The 18,774-nt window shown below is 43.7% G+C and overlaps 1 protein-coding gene across 3 annotated transcripts in view; it reads left to right on the top strand.

The window, feature by feature from the left end:
- LOC131592151 (BLOC-1-related complex subunit 5) overlaps window positions 1-18,774 on the top strand; it is a 93,752-nt gene that overhangs the window by 67,440 nt on the left and 7,538 nt on the right. For all 3 annotated transcript variants that reach the window (XM_058863465.1, XM_058863463.1, XM_058863466.1), the window contains exon 3: window positions 5,712-5,869. In XM_058863465.1, coding sequence (XP_058719448.1) covers window positions 5,712-5,869 — 158 coding nt within the window. The remainder of the gene's footprint in view (window positions 1-5,711; window positions 5,870-18,774) is intronic.

Here is an 18,774-nt window from a genome sequence, read left to right as displayed (position 1 = left end):
ATAATTTTCAGTTTGCCTCTCTACCCAACCCCGACACTAGACATCCTCATCGAAGCCTGCTCCAGGAAGGTGCCGATGATGGGGATGTCCAGAGCCATCCCACCGCAACAGTTGAGACGAGCGCCTACTGTAGCAGTGACGCAGTTTCCACCATCACCAGCGCGTCAACCACTGTGTTTCCGCTGCAGGCAACCTGGACATCTAGCTAGGGACTGCCCGGCAGAGCATCCTAGCCAAGGGAGCAGTGCAGGGGCGAGGGCAAACAATACAATAATAAAAAAAAACTAGGGGAGCTGCGCGAGCCTGCCCCGCGCGAAGCGATAAATGGGGCAGGCCTTGCGGGGGAGGGGGGCTTTTCACATCAGGCTTGGACACCCAACCGGACGCGACATCTAACCACCACCAAGGACATCCTCTTTCAAACCCAGCACTGGACAGTAGTTGCTGTGGATCCACTGGAGGGAGGCAAGAAAAACACTGGATGTGACTGTAAGTACATCGCCATCGGGGACACTAAACACACACCCCCAGAGATTGAGATCTCCCCGATCACCTTCCCAGAGGGTCCGGAAGATCTCCTCCTCTTAGCGCGCTGCATTCACCCACCATATTTTCTCCCGAAGGGGCACATCATAGCCCAATACATTCCTGTCCCGGAGGGAGTCCCAGTGGACGACCACGCACCAGGCGTCTACTGGACAGAAATAGTGGGTGAGGACAAACCCATCATCGATTGCAGCATCAAGCAGGGTGCGGAATCTGTCCATCTGAAGGGTCTGCTTGATACGGGGGCAGATGTGACGATCATCCCCCAGAGGAGATGGCCGTCACATTGGGAGCTGCAACCTGTGGCAGGGAAAATTCAGGGTATAGGGGGTACTCAATTAGCGCAAGTATCAAGGAGCGTAGTGCAAATTATGGGGCCGGATGGGCAATTGGCAAATTTATGCCCATTCATTGCGGATTTCCAGGTTCCCTTGTGGGGGAGAGACCTTATGTCACAATGGGGGGTAAAGATTGAAATCCCGAAAACCCCTCGGGATTTTTAATAGCGGCCACTGTAGAGCGCCCCTTCCAAAAACTTGATTGGACCACTGATGAAGCAATCTGGATTGATCAGTGGCCGCTTCGAAAAGACAAATTAAGGGCGCTCAACGAGCTCGTGGAGGAGCAATTATTAAAAGGTAATATTGTAGAGACTACCAGCCCTTGGAACTCCCCGGTATTTGTTATCCGGAAGCCGGGGAAAGACAAGTGGCGGCTCCTTCACGACCTTCGTGCCATCAATAAAATCATTGTTGACATGGGACCCCTCCAACCAGGGATGCCTACTCCAACGATGCTCCCCCGAAATTGGAATCTGGCCGTAATTGATATAAAAGACTGCTTCTTTCAAATTCCCTTGCACCCTGATGACGCCCCACGGTTTGCCTTCTCGGTGCCCACCCTCAACCGAGAAGCCCCAATGAGGAGATTCCACTGGCGGGTGTTGCCACAAGGCATGAAGAATTCACCCACCATCTGCCAGTGGTATGTCTCCTCATTGCTGTCTCCCGTGCGCAAAGAGATGGGGGAGGTCATCATCCATCACTATATGGATGATGTCCTAGTGTGCGCCCCCCATGACGATCTACTCACCCGATCACTTGACCGAGTGGTTAAGGCTTTAACATCTGCAGGCTTTCAACTCCAGGAGGATAAAGTTCAACGGATGCCACCCTGGAAGTATCTGGGTCTGCGGATTGCTGAGAGGACCGTTGTGCCTCAAAAATTGGCAATAAACAGCAATCCGAAAACCTTGTCAGACCTTCACTCGCTGTGTGGGACCTTAAACTGGGTCAGGCCTTGGCTGGGCCTTTCCACTGAAGACCTAGCCCCCCTCTTCACACTTTTGAAGGGGGAGAAGGAGCTGAGTTCTCCCAGGACCCTGACCCCAGAAGCGAGGAAAGCCCTGGAGAAAGTAGAAGAGGCCCTTGTTGAAAGACAGGCGCATCGGTACGAACCGACCCTGCCTTTTGAGTTTATTGTGCTCGGGAGAATGCCACACCTCAGTGGGCTGATTTTTCAGTGGGACCAGGGCTCAAAGGATCCCCTCTTAATCATAGAGTGGGTTTTCTTGAGCCATCAAAGGTCCAAAAGTGTCACCCGGCCACAGGAGCTGATGGCTCAGCTCATCGGGAGAGCTCGGGCCAGGCTTCGGGAGATGGCTGGGTGCGACTTTGCATGCATTCGGGTACCAGTCAGCTTGTCTCGGGACAAAGAGTCCCCAAATAAGCTGACAAAAGAGATGTTTAATCAGTTACTTCGGGAAAATGAGACACTCCAGATTGCTTTAGATAGTTTTGAGGGCCAGGTCTCTGTTCATGCCCCTGCCCACAAATTTTTCAATTCCAAATTCGAACCAATTCCAAAAGAAGTACGGAGCAGGAAGCCCCTCAAAGCCCTGACTGTGTTCACTGACGCATCCGGGGCATCTCACAAGTCTGTGGTGACTTGGAGAAATCCTGAGACTCAGCAGTGGGAAGCAGATGTTCAATATGTGGAGGGATCTCCACAGGTTGCTGAGTTGGATGCAGTCGTCAGGGCCTTTGAGAGGTTCTCTGAACCTTTCAATTTAGTCACTGATTCGGCCTATGTTGCAGGGGTGGTTGCCAGAGCAGAACACGCTGCCCTGAAGGAGGTCTCTAACCCAAAATTGTTCGAGTTGCTTTCTAAATTAATATATACTGTTTCCCACAGGAAGCAACCATTTTTTGTGATGCATGTGAGGTCGCACACAGATCTCCCCGGCCCAGTAGCCGAGGGAAACCAGATGGCTGATTCCCTCGCTGCCCCTGTTTCCATGGCTCAGCTCCCCGATCGGTTCCAACAAGCTAAGCTGAGCCACCAAATGTTCCATCAGAATGTGCCTGGCCTGGTCCGCCAATTCCACCTGCGGCGGGATCAGGCCAGAGCCATTGTGGCCACATGCCCCCATTGCCAGACCACTGTCATGCCCTCTCTAGGGGCGGGGGTGAACCCTCGAGGCCTGGGGAGCTGTGAGGTGTGGCAGATGGATATAACTCACATTCCCGAATTTGGCGGGCTGAAGTTCGTACATGTATCCATAGACACTTTCTCAGGGGCAGTCTTTGCTTCTGCCCACACAGGAGAGAAAGCCGAGCATGTCTGCAAACACCTCTTGCAGGCTTTCTCTGTGCTGGGGGTCCCCAAAGAGCTAAAGACAGATAATGGCCCAGCATACATTTCCAGGAAACTGGAAGAATTCCTGCAGAGTTGGGGAGTGACACATAAGAGAGGCATCCCACACTCCCCCACCGGCCAAGCGATTGTAGAGCGAGCCCACCAGTCGCTCAAACGCGTCCTAAAACGTCAATGGGATTCAATGAAAGGTTGCGCCCCTCAGGATAGGCTATCAAAGGCGCTGTTTACTATCAATTTTCTGAACTGTACTGATACTAATCCCAATCCTCCAGTGGCACTGCACTTTAACTCCACCAGCAACTACGAGCTCCAACATCGCCCTCCAGTGCTGGTCCGGGACCCAGAGACCCAAAAGATCATGGGTCCATTCGATCTGGTGACCTGGGGGCGAGGTTACGCTTGCGTCTCCTCGCCCCAGGGACTAAGGTGGATCCCACAAAAGTGGGTGAAACCTTATGTCCCAAAACATCCTACCAGGCCACCAGATGAGCAAGAGGATGTCGCTGCGTCCGTGCAGGCCGCCCCAGTAACCCCCGAGGACGACGAGGAGGAGGAATGTCTCGAACCCCTTTTCTCTATTGATTTTTTGCTCTCCCTTTATGTTAACTGAAGTATTTGTTTTCCTTTATTTTTAGAGAGCCATCAGAAGGATGACCACCCCGAACGTCGCACTGGCCACCGTGCTCCTGCAGGATGGGGTGTCTCCGGATGGCTCTCTTCTGTTATAAGGACCATATTATAGATTGTTTTTGTAATTTTTTTACTATTTTAGGTACATTCGCGGTGTTGCGGAAGTGTTTAATTCAATTTATCCTTTCTTTGTTATCCCCCCCACGGCAAGTTAACTATGTTGATGTAAACCCTCTTTCCCCTCCTCCTCCTCTTCCCTCTCCTGAATGGTTTGCTGTACCCTCTGCTCCCCTAGACCCCACGCCTTCCTCTGTTTCTTAAAAGGAAAGGGGGAGATGTTGCCGCCCATATTGCTTGGTTTTATTAAGTTCAGAGGTGGTTTACCCCAATTGCTCCCCGGTCATAAAGAATGGTTTGTCCCCAGGTGCCCATCATGGTAAACCCTTCCCATTTTTCCAGATTGTTCCCCATCCATCACCCTAATCCTGCCCCTAAGCCCTGTCAATCTATGTGAACCCCCACCTTTTGTTCCAGTTCTTTCCTTGCCTATCATCCCTTCCTCGACGCCCTATTGATTGTACAGTTGCTTTCCCCCCCCCCGGGTCCCTACCATTGGTCCTGCATATTGTAATCCCCACCCATAACCCCTCCGTGGCTGTTGTCCCATTGGTCACCATATGAGCCGCCCACGGTCCTTAAAACCTGGCGCATGGGGGTGCCCAGGGTCTCGGCTCAGACCTCTCCCCTGTGATCCCAGCCCCGCACCTGTTGGAATAAACTTGTTCCTGGGAAATCGGAGGAGTTTGAGCACTCTTTCTCCCTTCGCCGCATCCCGTGTCGCCCTGTAAGCCCCAACGCCAGAGCGCAGAGGAGCTCTGGAGGTTCCAGGTTGAGCCTCGCAGTGCTAGCCTGGTTCCCCACTCCTGCCGCTGACATCGGCCACAGCTAGCCGAGGCAAAAGAGGCCGATTCGGGCAGCGACAGAAAGTAACTAAATTAAATAGCAAAAAATTGATGGCCCGAGACCTTAGTGTTATTTTTTCCAGCTGCTGTGGGGAAGGTGGTCAGTGTGGCACACACATGCTTGAGCTCAGCAGACTTTCTCAAGTTGTACAAGTAGGCAACAAACAATGGGCAGGAGAAGTTTCTCTAGGCAGTTTTGCTCCTCTGAATATTATTTGTGTCCCACTTTTAAGTCCAGTGTCTTTTTTTTGTGAGCTTTTTGTGAAACCTGGTTGTGAAATTAGGTAGGGATCTTAATTCCATATAAAAGAAACAAAAAGGTTTATTGCTAAGTGTTTGAGAGTATAAAGAAAAGCCTTAGAAGTTAAAAGAGTTCTGAAGCTTTAAAAAAGGCAAGGTAGGCAAAATGCAGACATTTCACCCCTAATAATTTGACTTAAGGCGGGCCATTTGTTTACTCGGGTTTATTTGGGGGGACCAGTGAATTTTTAGAGCTCTGGTTTTGGCAGCGTGAGTCTGGTGAAAATAGTATGACTCCTGTGCCCTTCTGGCAATGCAGATTTCAACTCCTTCCTCTTCTGGCATACCTAAATTAGGAGAGGGCTTATTCTTCCCAGTTTAGGATTGCTTGTGGAGGAGAAAAAACAGGACTTGCGTATCGCTGAAAACCAAGGAGCTGTGTGTTATGGAGCTGCATTTAGAATCTGTTTAGGTTCTGTCAGGAAGGGTCAAGCTCTGTGGCAAACTGTTCTATGCACTGCTATAAGTTCAAAACATCCTTAAATGATTCTGAACTAGCTTTTCATCACCCCACCTAAATTGTGTCTGCTGGGTTTGTTCTGATGTCTCTTGGACTGCAGCTGAACTAATTGTATGAACAGTCAGATTAACTCTGGACCTTCCTTTGCTTTGTAGGACTCCTCAGTGGGCAGACGTCTCCAACCAACACCAAGCTGGAGAAGCTGGACCCACAGCAGGTGCTGCAGCTGTGCCTCCGGTACCAGGACCACCTCCACCAGTGTGCAGAGGCCGTGGCCTTTGACCAGAACGCACTGGTGAAGCGCATCAAGGAGGTGCGGAGCAGGGAAGGGCCGGGGCTGTGTGCCAGGGCCGTGGGGGCTGGCTGGGCATGGCCCTGGGTCACCTGCAGCAGCCAGCAGAGCAGCCTCGGCAGGGCAGAGGATCCCTGTGGGTGTGCCCTGCAAGCCACATCCCCGGGAGTTCCCTGTGGGTCCTGTCAGGTTGTGTGTTTGCTGGCTGTGCCTGAGGAGGCCTGGCCGTAAACAGCGGCTGCTGGAATGGCAAGTGCTGCAAGCAGCTCTCTAAGAAGTAAAAGATTACTGAAGTTTTTAAGGTAGCATTCCTTATTTAGTTCTGTATAGCATACATTTTATTATGCCCCATGGTTAGGCTCTAGTTTAAGGAAGGAAACAGTTATCTTAACATATTCTATGGCTGGAGAAGGTAATACTTAAGTGGATTTGTAGAGCTGGATTTGTTTTCAAAGCCTGTAACATGCCATCTCATATCTGACCTCTATAGCAAAAAGATCTCCTGTGCTGCTGCTGTTACCACAAACCAAACAGTGATCTGTTTAAATATTGAATGATACTGTTTGGGATTGAATTAATTCCTGGGATGGTCATCTTGCAGTGGGATTGTCTTTCTTATGTTATCAACTACTGATGTTGGAAGCACTAGAATGGCTGCCAGATTTTATTTTTTTAAAATCAAGACAGACTGGCATGACAGGGTTGCTTGAGGTGTTTTCTCAGATACTCCCAGATGTGTAGAAGAGCTAGTGAATTCTGCATATGTCAAAAGTCCTTGAGATCAAATACCTTTTCAGTGTCAAAAAATGTTTTTGAGCATGTAGTTAATTTTTATTCACGCTGTGTAAACGCTGACCTTGATTTGTTGTTGCTCTATTGGCTTAGAGTTAAGAAAATCTCACATGACAAACTGGGTAATAAATTTGATTCATGGGCTGTTTTGAGAAACTGCTGTCATCGTGAAGTTGTAAGTCCAAAATAATGTGTGAAGCATTAAAAAGACCTTTTTACTTTGGTGTATCAAGACCTGAGGCCAGTTATTACACAAGATGTAAAGATATTTGCAGATGTTGGTGACTCAGGTCTCACAATCTCAGAAATGTGATTTAATTGCCAGCCTAATGACAGTGTACTGCATTAATCCAAGCAGATTGTAATTCTTTTGGCTGTTAAAGTGTGAGAGGGAATAGTGATGTGATTTAAAGTTTTGGTACAATCTTCATTAATTGGGTTTGCCTTGCTAGGGCAAGTGGCAGAGTCCCTTTCAAATTAGCTATGGTGGTTTTCTTCTGGTCCATAAGACTTGTGATTATCTTTCATCTAAAATAAATTAAATGATGATACTTATTTTCTCACTAGCTTCTTTATAACAGGGTCCTTTGACAAAGAGATGGAGAAATGGGGAGTTCCAGAAGTCAGGGAACTGACAAATCAGCTGTGGTTTGTTTTGGTTTTTTTGGTATTTTTTTGTCACAACTTTAAAGTAACTTCAGATGCTTTCAGTCCCTCTTCCAAATCTGGTGGGTTTTTACTGTTCATTTTCCTAATAATTTTTAAATGTTTTTCTTGCTTTGGCTGTTCTGAATGTGTGTTCTGGAGGATCTGGGTGGGACCCACTTGGCTTAAATCATTCTTTCCAAATTGTTTGGGCTCTCCTTGATGCACTAAATTGAACCACTGCTGACAGTTGTTGACAACACAGGGTGCAGCTGAACCAGAGCAGGGGATGTCTCTCCTTACAAGTGCAGACAAAGGAAATTGCCTTTGGCTTCACTGATTTGTCAGCAATGATTTAATTTTGCCATGTACACAAAGCTTTGACCCTTAGTAAAGCATAAAAATGAAAGAGAAAATCAAGTGTATTGTGAAAAGCAGAATGTGTGCACAAGCTGGGACAGTAAATTCTTTTATCCCCATTTTGGTAGCCAGTATTTCCCTTTCCCTTTCTTTAACACTGTAAGCACTGAAGTGTTTTTCTTCTGATAATAGAGTTGTCAAGTGACAGGTGTTTTTAACTTTCTACAAAATGTTGGTGAGCTTCAGTCTCTGAGTTCCTATGATTTGTCTGAACTATGTTCACTTTTCAGACTCTATACTAATAGTCCTGCTGTATAATATGCTACACTCACACTGCCTGCAGCCAGGATTTTTTTTAGTCTTTCCTTGACAAAATGTCCCAGAGCAAATATCTTTTGTCTGTGTCACCAGGAAAGAAGTTTCCTGGATTCTGCCAAAACTCAGAAGTACTGCTGTAAATTAATAGATCCTCAATAACTCAGAATTGACAGTGGTGGTTTGCAATTCAGCACATAGTCTGACTTAAAATGGTTCTGAATGGGAAAGAGAGTGATCTAAAGAAAAAAAACCCTACTTGCATGACAGTAGTGACTGCAGGTCTGAGCAGACCCATCTGTGCGTTCTGTGCTTTCAGGGAGCAGTACAGTCTAGCTTTGCTCTCCATCCCATTTCCCAGTGTAGCCAGAATTTCTTTGCAGTGTTGGCTGGATCCATATCTGCTCCTAAATGTAGAACCTGTGCAGCTTCCAGGTATCTGTGTTCTCTCTTGAGCAGAAATAAATTTATCCAAGAGATTCCTTGAAGGGGAAAGAATTGAAGATGTGATGGAAGGTGGTTGATTCAGGTGCCTTTTTTCAGCAGTTGTTCATACCAGAGTGAGTTTTGGTTTTGGGGGGCAGTGATTTACTTAAGACAAGAGGTTTTATCTTCAGTGTCAAGAAAAAAAAAAAAAAGGGAGGATGTGCTTGCACCTTTTTAGGGAAAATACTATAGATTTGCATTGTAACTTGTTGAAGTTTTGAGGAACTCCAGCTGCTGGGGGTTTGATAGAGCCACATGTGCTGTCTTCACCAGGAGTGTCTGCCCCAGTTTTGTGATCTGCAAAACAAAGGGTTTCTAACAAAAACCCCTTTGAAGTTGGAAGACAAATGTTGACCGGCTCTAAAGGTATGACTGGGGGAAAGCAGCAAATAAGTGGGGAGAGGACTACTTTACATTAAGTCTTTACCAGTGCACGATATCTGTTTTGGGTGCCAGGGAGAGAATTTCAAGAGTCATGTGATAGGGGATGGTGAATACCAGGGAATAGGAAACCAGTAGAATAGGTAAAAGCTGGGGAACAGAGCTAAATTTTCAGAAATGGCCCATTATTTTCTGTGCCTTCAAAATAGTCTAGTTTCAGTGCCTTAAAAAAGATTTATTGTGTGCACAAGGTACTAAGCTTCTCAAAAATCACATCTTACAAAATATCTGAAGGTAAGCATCCAAAAACTACTAGTAACATGTGAAAATTGAGGCCTGTCTTCTTTCTATGAAAGCAGAAGGGAAACTGAAAGCCCTCTAAGCACTTTTCAAAGAAGCTTTGAGTGAAAAGATCTTGAGCATTTCTTAGTAGACTTCCAGCATTGTCAATGGGGTTGTGCTTTTGAAGTATCCGATGTACCCTTAAAGGCAAATGTAGTTCCTGGATGCATTGTGCTTGAAATGTATTTGGAAATGGGTTACTGGGAGGGCTCTGATGCTTTGCCTTGAAAACAAATGTTAATGCAGTGTTTAGTTGTAGCTTTTATTACCATAGGAATCCCAGACTGCAAATAATTTTGAAAACAGAGCAGTTTTTACAATATAAAACAAAATTTTAAATGTCTCAGTCTAAGCTGGCATGCATCTATGGGGGAGAATTGGGGGAAACCCCCCATTTTCAAATATAATAAATATTACTTTTATATTCATAATAGTTAGATAAATTTTGTCCAGGCAGGCATTAATGTCAGTAATTGGTTTGCCATGCAGAAAATTGCAGTGTATAACTTGTTTCATACCTATAAATTCTTCTATGGGAATAGTTCATTCTTTTGAACAAATACTCCAGAATAGCATGTATATGGATTTGAGTTGTTTTGGTTTCTTTTTTTGTTTGTTTGTTTTTTACTTTACCAGCTTGCTGCAGAAAAGTAAATTTTCTTCTAGTTTTAAGTTTCTCTAGTATTAAGTTGTCCAGAAATACAGTCCTTAAATATTTGGCAAATAAATAACTTTTGCAGCCACACGAACACAACATCATGTGTCCCAATTCAGCTTTTTAAAATTATGAGCAGAAGTTCAATCATTATTATCTATAAGCAGCAAGTCTAATGCATTTGACAAGAAAATCACTTTTATATACAAGCATGTTGTACCTTACCTCATGCATTTAAGACTCATAAATTGTGATTCAGCCATTATGTGTCACTGTGTGTGCCCAACAATCTGGGGATTTAGGGATTCCAGGTTATCTTTTTGTGAATGCTATTTATGTGGCCTTTTGAGCTTTAGTTGCAATTAGGTTGCTTCTGTGACGTAAAGCAGGTTCTTATCGGAGACACCCCATCATTCTGTGGCAAAACCTGCTGGGGAATGTGGTGTACAGAAGTCATGGGCGTGGTTTTGTTCACCCTGAGGGAAGGATGGGTTTGCTGTAGGCATGGCCCATGGCTTTAACCCCCTCTCTGTAGGGGTGGGAGGGCTAGCTGTGGTAGGGATAGCTTGTATCAGTCTGATGTTCCCTGCTGGAAATTTAAGGGCAAGGTCCCTTAAGGTGGTGATAAAAGGAAAAGCTGTCCTAAGTGCAGGAAAGTATTCCATCACCAGGAATGAATGAGATCTGGGCCAGAAACTTTGGCAGGACATTGCCTGGCTGGGGACTATGTTAGCCACAGCTGCAGTGAGACTCAAGGTACACATCTGCTGTAAGCACACAGAGCTTCTACTATGTGAAACACCACAGGCACTTCTCCTAACTCCTTCCCTCCCATGGGCAGAAAGATCTGAAGTGCCTGGGATTCATCCCATACTCCAGTCACAGCTGACCAGTGCCCCCCTTCAGGGAATGGACTCAAATGAAGAAGTTTCAGGGAGGTGTTTTATGCCTGACCTTTGGTTTGGTTTGTTTTAGGACTCAGCTGAGTGAGGTGTTTATTGCCATGGTTTCCTTGTAGGTGGTTTCAGACCTGAGTTTCCAAGACTGTTTGTGAAATCTGTTTTCAGCAGACATGCCCTGAGAGTGATGGACCTTCTGACTAAACTGAATTAGGCCAGCAAAAGATGAATGGCCTTACTAAGTTCAAAATGCATCTTCAGCTTCAGGCCTTTGCTTGAAGGCCCATATGGACCAGCCCATGAAGTTACCTTTCAGCCCATTAAAGGGGAAGACTCGGGGAATCAAAAGTAAGCCTGTTAAAAGAAGCCCGACAAAAATGAAAATGCAGATGTATTTAATTTTGACACAACACATAAAAATGTTCTAGACAAGGCTGTGTTAACTTGCAAGCAAAATAGAGCCTTTCGGTTCACAGACTTAAATTACCAGTGCCCCAAGTCCAGGGAAAGGGGCCTGAGAATTCTTTGTTCTATAATATTTCTGAAAAGGGGAAGAACCTCTGTTGAAATGCCACTTGTATTTTCAAGGGATTTAATGCCACACTGCTGTTTACAAAAAAACTAGGGAACATTGTGTTCTGTAAGAAATCAATACCTTAGTCTTTGGCATCTTGGAAGTTGTTGGATGAGGACTGTGGCAATCTATCAAGCTTTGTATTTCTCCTCTCATCAGCAATGAAGTGTTGTTTATAAAGACTGGAATCTCAACAGGCACCATCATGCAGAAAGAAACGCACAGGATTATTAAGCTGGAAAAATGTTAATCTTCATGTCCTTTAGTTGATGTTGCTCATTTTTCTCCAGTCTGCTATGCAAGTAGCTTGAACACCTAAGTGGTAGGGTGGTGTCTTAATCAGCCAGTACCAAAATGTTAAAATGCTCTTGAAAAGGCTTCACAATTGTTTTTTAAATATAGAGAATTCATGTCTAGCAGTGTATGCCTGAGGCAGATGGCCAGTTCTCTGTTGTACATGAACTTTATAAAGGGATGTAGCAGTTATAAAGGAAGAGGAAAGATTGTTTGCGCTGGTGACAGTCTGAAATCTGTTTTGCTGACATGCACTGCTTTGTCTGGTGTCATAAAAAAGACCAGTCCCTTGCTTCTAGAATATATGTGTGTAGTCAGTTCCAGCATGTTCCCTTCTCTTGTGCTTTATGGCCTTTTGAGGAAAGACCTAAACTGGAATCCTTTCCACAACTGAATTTCCAAGGAAGAAAATTAAGGTTGAACAAGCGTCTAGCAGTCAAAAAGGTTTGTATTATTATAGAGCTTAGGTGCTTTAAGAAGCTGTCACTGAAGATCCCAAGTCTAGCATGCAAAGCCTTTTAGTAATACTTTTCATAAGGATTAGTGCATGGAGCTTATGATCATTAGGTACTAGAAGGAATATAATTCAGTTCCTTCTCACAGGTTGCTTAAACTAAGAAGCCAGATTTCTTATTGTAGCCTTGTTCTCCCAGGTGGAAAAAACCTCCAACAACCCCAGCCCCAATGCAGCTGGTTGAATGTAGAACTTCAAATAGGAATAAGAAGTGCTAGATTTCATTACAGAGCTAGCAGACTTGATGGTGGATTTGGGCATGAAAGGGATTTGAGATAGGAAAAAAGCAAATATCAACCTGGGGTGTCTCACAGCTTGTACTTCCAGTAGAAACTGAGAGTATGCTGATTGTCTTGCACAAAGCTGAGGGATCTCATCTGACACACTGTATGCAGCTCTCACAATGCTCAAGAAAGCAGAGTTCATAACACAAGAAGAGGGCTGTAAGGATGTGTGGGCAGTGGAGAATCTTGGGGAGGAAGCTGGAAAAGCTTTGCTTGTTTGGCTTAGTCAAATGAAGACAGAAAATAATATGATTTCTCTTTCTAAATCAGTTTGGCATTAATGTAGATTTTAAATGGCCTTCTCCCTCCCTGAAGGATTGTGTTGATAAAGGAAAAGTCAATTTACAAGCTTTCATTCTTAACTATTGCCTCCTGTTTCAGTGTTGAATTGAAATTTTCAAGGTGTCAACCCTGCCTTTAAGTGACAGAGAATTGGGATGGGGTGTGGAGGTGCCAGGAATATTGGCTAAAAGCTTTTTAGCAGTTTAATCTTTGTTTCAGACAAGGTTAGCCAGCCTTACTTGCAAATATTTGGAGTTGCACTGATGACTTCAAGATGGTAGTTAGTGGACTTGATGGAGCAGGGTAGACCTTGTTAGCAGCTCCATAATTAGCACTGTGGTAATAATCAGATGTGATCTGCAGAGATGACTTCATGTTGAAAGCATTACAAAGCCTTAGTGCAAGCAATCTGCCTGCATTGCTTTTTATGAAGGGTAGGGTTTCCTAAATGTTTTTCCTAAATGTTTCTGTGCCACTGGGGCATGAATGCCTCTCCATGAACATTTATTAGCCATTATTGCGACACTACTCTGAGGTATGAAACATATGATTTACTATTAATTAATTCATGTGGGCATTGCTCCTGACTGGATGTGGTATCAGCCTCTAGAAGCCTGGATAAAATGCTGAACTGTAGTATAGTAGAATTCCCTGTAATCACGTGTATGAACTGTGCCAAAACTATAGTGAACTGGACAAAAAATAAGACTTTAATTTTTTATTTTTTTTTAAACTGCAACAGCAAGTGATGCATTTGAAGAGTGGCTGTTGGGACTTGCTGCAAATTGTCTAAAGACAAAATTCCAAATCAGATGAGTTCCAGCTGAAAAAACGGCTCAGGTAGCAGTTGTAAAAGAAATCAACATAACAGCAATATATGGTAAAGAATTTATAAGAGTTTTTAAGGTCAAAAAGGCTTCTTGGCTCATAGCTTTTCCTTTTGCTTAATTGAGTCTAGAATTTAATTCTTCCTTATGCCTGACCTAAGGCTACACAGATACTGAACTACTTACTTTTCAATTATAAGTTTTTCTACCAGATTGTAGTATAAATTTTCAAATGCCTTCTTGCATTTGATCAATTTATTCTAGAGATTCTTTAGTAGACATAAAAAAGAAGAAAGAAATACTCAGCTTGATGTGAATCTTTAGGCTGCTACAGCTGAATACAATAGAAATGAATGCTCATAGTGGATCAGGGCTGGCACTACTGCCACACTGAACTTTTGTGTGAATCACTGATCTCTCATGGTTTGTACTCTTGTTACTTTATTTTGAACAATATAGGCTATAGGCTCAGAAGAGCTTGGTCTGTAAACAATCTACAGTGCTCAAGAATTCTTTGAGGCTTTCCTGAAGCCAAACATTTACTGTCCAGATGTTGTGACCTCCAGAAAATTGCTGGGATGTCTGAGCTTTAGCACTGTGGAAGTATCATGGAGTCAGCCTTGAAAGTCTCACTTCTGGGAATGAAGGAGTAGATCCTCCCCTGAACATCAGTGGGGTGTACTTGGCTCATTTTATGTGTTTTTCAAACAAGGAAGGTAGAGCCACAGATAGATGTTTCAGGTGTTTTTCAGATTATCACTGACTTTGTTAGAACTGACATGCCATTGAGTTTCCTTGGTGAAAGGAAATTGATTTGGACTTTAATATGAGAAATGTGGCTGGCAGGAAAAGAGCAAAACTTTCATCAGGGCTCTCAGGTGTCCAGAAATGCCCAAATCCTGACTGCTGGGCTCATGTCCATGCTAATCTAACACTTCGACCTTCTTGCATGTACCCAAGGCACGTGCAGAGCACATGGAGGGAGGTCTGATGCACCCAGATGTGTTGGACTAGCAGTGTGTGCCAGGTTGTGTGAACCAAGCTTTGTCTGCAGCTCCCCAGAAAAAAAGAGACAGTCTTAGATAATCCTTTTCACACTTCACACCCAGTAAGAAATAGTTAAAACTCAGTTCCTTTGCATTCTGTGAGACCACATTTAATAACATTTTCTACTTAAATATAATTCTTTTCTAGTGTGTCTAACCCTGACTAAACACAGCCATATCATTTCTTTCTGAAAGACTTCTGTAGGACATGTGGAAAAGAAGACCTACAGCTATCAGGTCCCATCTGTGAAGCTGAGAATAAATAGCAGATGGCTTGCAAATGTAATGATACTGGCTATTTTCACTCTGAAATGAGAATGGTGGTGTTTTCTGAGAAACATCTCATTAATGATAGTGGTCGTTTCTTTTCAAATCAAAGATTACTTGTGATGGGAAAATCAATTTGCTTAAAGCTAGTCATTCTGACATGTTGAAAGTACAAAACTGAAATTTATTATAAAATAACCCCCTGAGGGTAAATAACATTTGTAATTGCTGTTGTCCTGTAACATTCAAGCTCTGGCTGGGTATCGCAGTGTTGTGGGCAAGTAATGTGTCTGCAGTGTAAAATCAGGAAAAGGGGAGATTGAAGGTTGTGTTTTCTAGCAGAATTATTAAATAGACTGAAATAAGTTGTGCAAGTTATCATTTAGGCAATAGATCTGTAACAGATACATATTTTTTCTTTTCCAGGAATGACTAATTGAAGACAGATCAGGAATGTGTTATCAATTACTGTGGAATGGTATTCCAGAAAAGAGAGGTTTTATGAGAGTATTGCACACGCAGGTGTAATAATCTTGTTTGTGTGGGGTATTTGTATTTATTTTTCTTGAACTTGGTTGTTTAGAGTAGGTATGGAAGCATTTCTAATGCTCAAGATGTAACTTAACGTTTTTAGCCATGATAAATTTTAGAGGTGACTTCTTAGATGGATGTAGATTGTTCTACAAAAGCAGCAAATGAAAGCTCTAAAAAGGCATTCTTATTAATCAAAGACAATGAGCTAGAAACTACTATGACCTTTTCTTGGTGACAGTTTAGAAAGCTTACTGGTTAAATTTGAACTTTCTGGGGTTTTTTCCTTTCTGCTTTTTCAGGAATTTTGTGCATTTAGGTCTGGTACAGCCACAGCAAACACTGAGTTTGAACCCTGGATCACATGCAGGAGGAGGGAGAGAGGGTTTTTCACCATGTCATCCTGCTGGTTTGTGACTGTCAGGCCAGCTCATGGGCCAGAAGACCAAACCACTGAAGAAAAGAGAGGGTGGGAAGACTCAGTTTGTTTTGAGGACTTAGGTGCAGAACTAAGCTTGTGATTAGTCAGCTCCTTTGAAGGAGGACGGTGTGACTGCTGCTTTGCAGTGCCCTGAGTTTTACTTGCTTTTGTGAAAATAGTTAGCTGTTTTGAAAGACAAAGATGATGGGTATCTGTGGTGTTGAGGGAAATATAAGACAGACCAGTAGAATGGGACTGTGACAGGAGATGTGTCCAAACTAGAGAGCTGGCTGTCAGATTTTGCTTCCCTTCTTCTACCACCTCTGTGAAGTGAGGCCCTGTCTTTTTTAAACATTTGGAAGCCTGTGGGTGCATTAGGTCTGTGAAAAAGGTAGGTATTATTTCAGTCATAGCTTTGGGACTCTTTTTTTAGCACCAGTCAGTGATAGGAGCCATAACTTAATCTTGGGGGCCTGCCAGTTGGCAGAGGGATGCTAGTGGCTCTCAAGCGGGGAGGGCTCCAGTTGGAGCTGCGAGGGAGGTGTGGGCTGAGGAGGCCACACTGTGTGGGAGTGACAAACACATCCTGTCCAATAATACAATAGGCAGGGAAAGACTGACATAAAGGTGGAAAAGTTTATTTCAAGAATAAACTTCCTTATTCTTTGGAATTCTGAATGCTTTTGTACGACCCAAGGCCTCCCAGAATAATTAAATTTTGTTCCTACAGGTGCAGCTATTTATGTTGATACATGTTATCATATATCTACTGTAGAACTAAGGGACTAAGCATGGATTTCATGTAGGTCTTTAGGAGTAAGGGCCTTGATGTATCTATTAATATTGCTATATTTCAGTTCCAGAGCCAGTTAAAATAGTTACTCTTCATTCTCTAACTTGACTGTGATCTGTGCAATGCTTAGATAGAATAGCCCTTAGCGATTGTTTACAGCAATGACAGATCACAGAGGGAGCAAGAGGAATATTTTGGCAATGAATTTGATCTCAGATGTGATAAGGAAAACCTAAACACAAACGACAGTTGTTTGCCTGGAAGTGGGGCAGAGGAAGAGTACAGCTCCATGAGAGCTGTACTCATGGCTGAAGCTGAAGAGAAGGGCGTGAGATCTATGGCTGGGTATCTCTCTCTGTACCCTGGCACAGAAGCTGCCCAGTCAGTTTATCACTTACCAGTGTGTGCTGAGTGGGAGAAACAGAGGATGTTCCCAGCATCAGGAAGTCAGCGCAATCTGTAGTGCTGACTTTGCGTGACATTATCAAAGAGAGAGGGGAAGAGAAAAAAAGCCATTCATTGAGCACATTTGTTTTCAGGCAGTACAGAAAGAGGAGCTGTCTTCAGTTTTAAGTGTGTTGATGGAAAAGTATTTTCACACCAACACATCGTGACTAATACTCCATGCAGTCATGTTCCCGCCTGCCACTTTCTGATGTGGTTTGTGTGCAGCTGTGGAAAGATGTTCATTTAACCCCAGTCAAGCACCTGACAATGTGAAGGAAAGGCTGTTTGTGCTCAGAGTGCTGTTCTAGCAAAAGAACTTTCTGAAATAAGGGTTACACCTTAAGAGCTCGGTATTTTGGAGGGGCAGCCGTAGGGGGTGGGAGCAGAGAGGAAATTGTTGGGACAGAAGGACACAGGACAAATGCATGTCTGGCTGAGCTCTTGAAGGCTGTTACTAAATGTGGGGGGAAACAAAAACATCTTCTTGCCTTACTGGCATTTTAGGAGGGACTGGAGAAGCTGGGAATGTCCAAACATCTTCTTATGAAATGCATTTGTTTTGTTATGAATGTCAGCAGTGCCTCTCTAGAACTTTGATTCCAAGTTTAATGAACTTCTGATTGCATTCACATGTTCTGCAACCAGGGAAAATGTGTCTAGCTATAGTTTTTAATCTCTCAGTCATTGAGCTAACAAGATGTTATCTTTGTTTCTGAGAGCTTAGGACACTCACGTGTCCATGACAGGGGTACTATAAAACAATGCCAAGTAAGAAGTGTATCTATATATATGTGTGTATATATGTATATGTATGAGCACTGGTTGGTTTTCAGTGTGGTCTCTTGAAAAGAGTTGGGCATTGGCCAGTGCTGACCTCAGTCTTTTTGTGGGCTAAATTAATGTCTTTATTCTGCTTGGCAGTGTGGGCCAAGAAGAATTTTTAAATGAATGCAAGAATTTATGGTGTGCAAGATGTCTAACAGTATTCTCAGTTGTTTTTGTGTTTCATCAGTGTGGTGTTACAAATGGGCCTGTGTAATGCAGAGGGGACTCAGGGCTGACAATGTGAATGGTGTAGTAGGAGGGGCTGTGCTGGGGCCCTTTTAAGTGAGGAAATATCTATCTTGCAGTGTCGTTGGAAGTAATTATTAATCTTTTTTCATTTGACAAAAGAAAAGCCCAGTAGATATCATTTCATGTTTAAATGTGAAGCTGATGCATAAATTAGTGACCTGATTATGATAATCCATAGAGGAGGCATGAGCTTTGAAACAGAAACACACAAATTCTGAATGTCACTGGCTGTACAAAAAAATTATGTCATGCTGGAGGGTGAGTTTTAGGCTTGTCCATTTATATGATCCTATGCTTGTGAAAGAAAAACTGAAGAAACTCCTGTACCCTTTTTGATGTAGGAAGGGGAGAAAGATCCTGTCTTTTACTCTGGGCATGTCCAGCCTCAGGTTTGCTGCTTTGACAGGAGGAATGATTTTTGGAAAGAAATAACATATGTATTAGGAGCTCACACCCCTTCATTAAGAATACATCTTTTTTTCTCAACTCCAGATGGGGCAGAACCTCTTGCTTTGATGAAAATTAGGACTCTGACATCACACGCTGGCTCCTGCCCTTTGCTTTGTTCTGTTGCTTCTTAACATGCTTCAAGTCCAGTCTTTTAATTCTCCAGAAACTTTTCTGTACCACTAAGCTGGGGATGTTTGTAGCTTACTGAGTGGTGATGTTTGAAGGACAGATTAGTGATGGTGAGGTT

This window comes from Poecile atricapillus, chromosome W (assembly GCF_030490865.1).
Source record: "Poecile atricapillus isolate bPoeAtr1 chromosome W, bPoeAtr1.hap1, whole genome shotgun sequence".
NCBI lineage: Eukaryota > Metazoa > Chordata > Aves > Passeriformes > Paridae > Poecile > Poecile atricapillus.
Note: the sequence above shows the minus strand (reverse complement) of the source record. Positions and strands in the feature narration are given on the sequence as shown.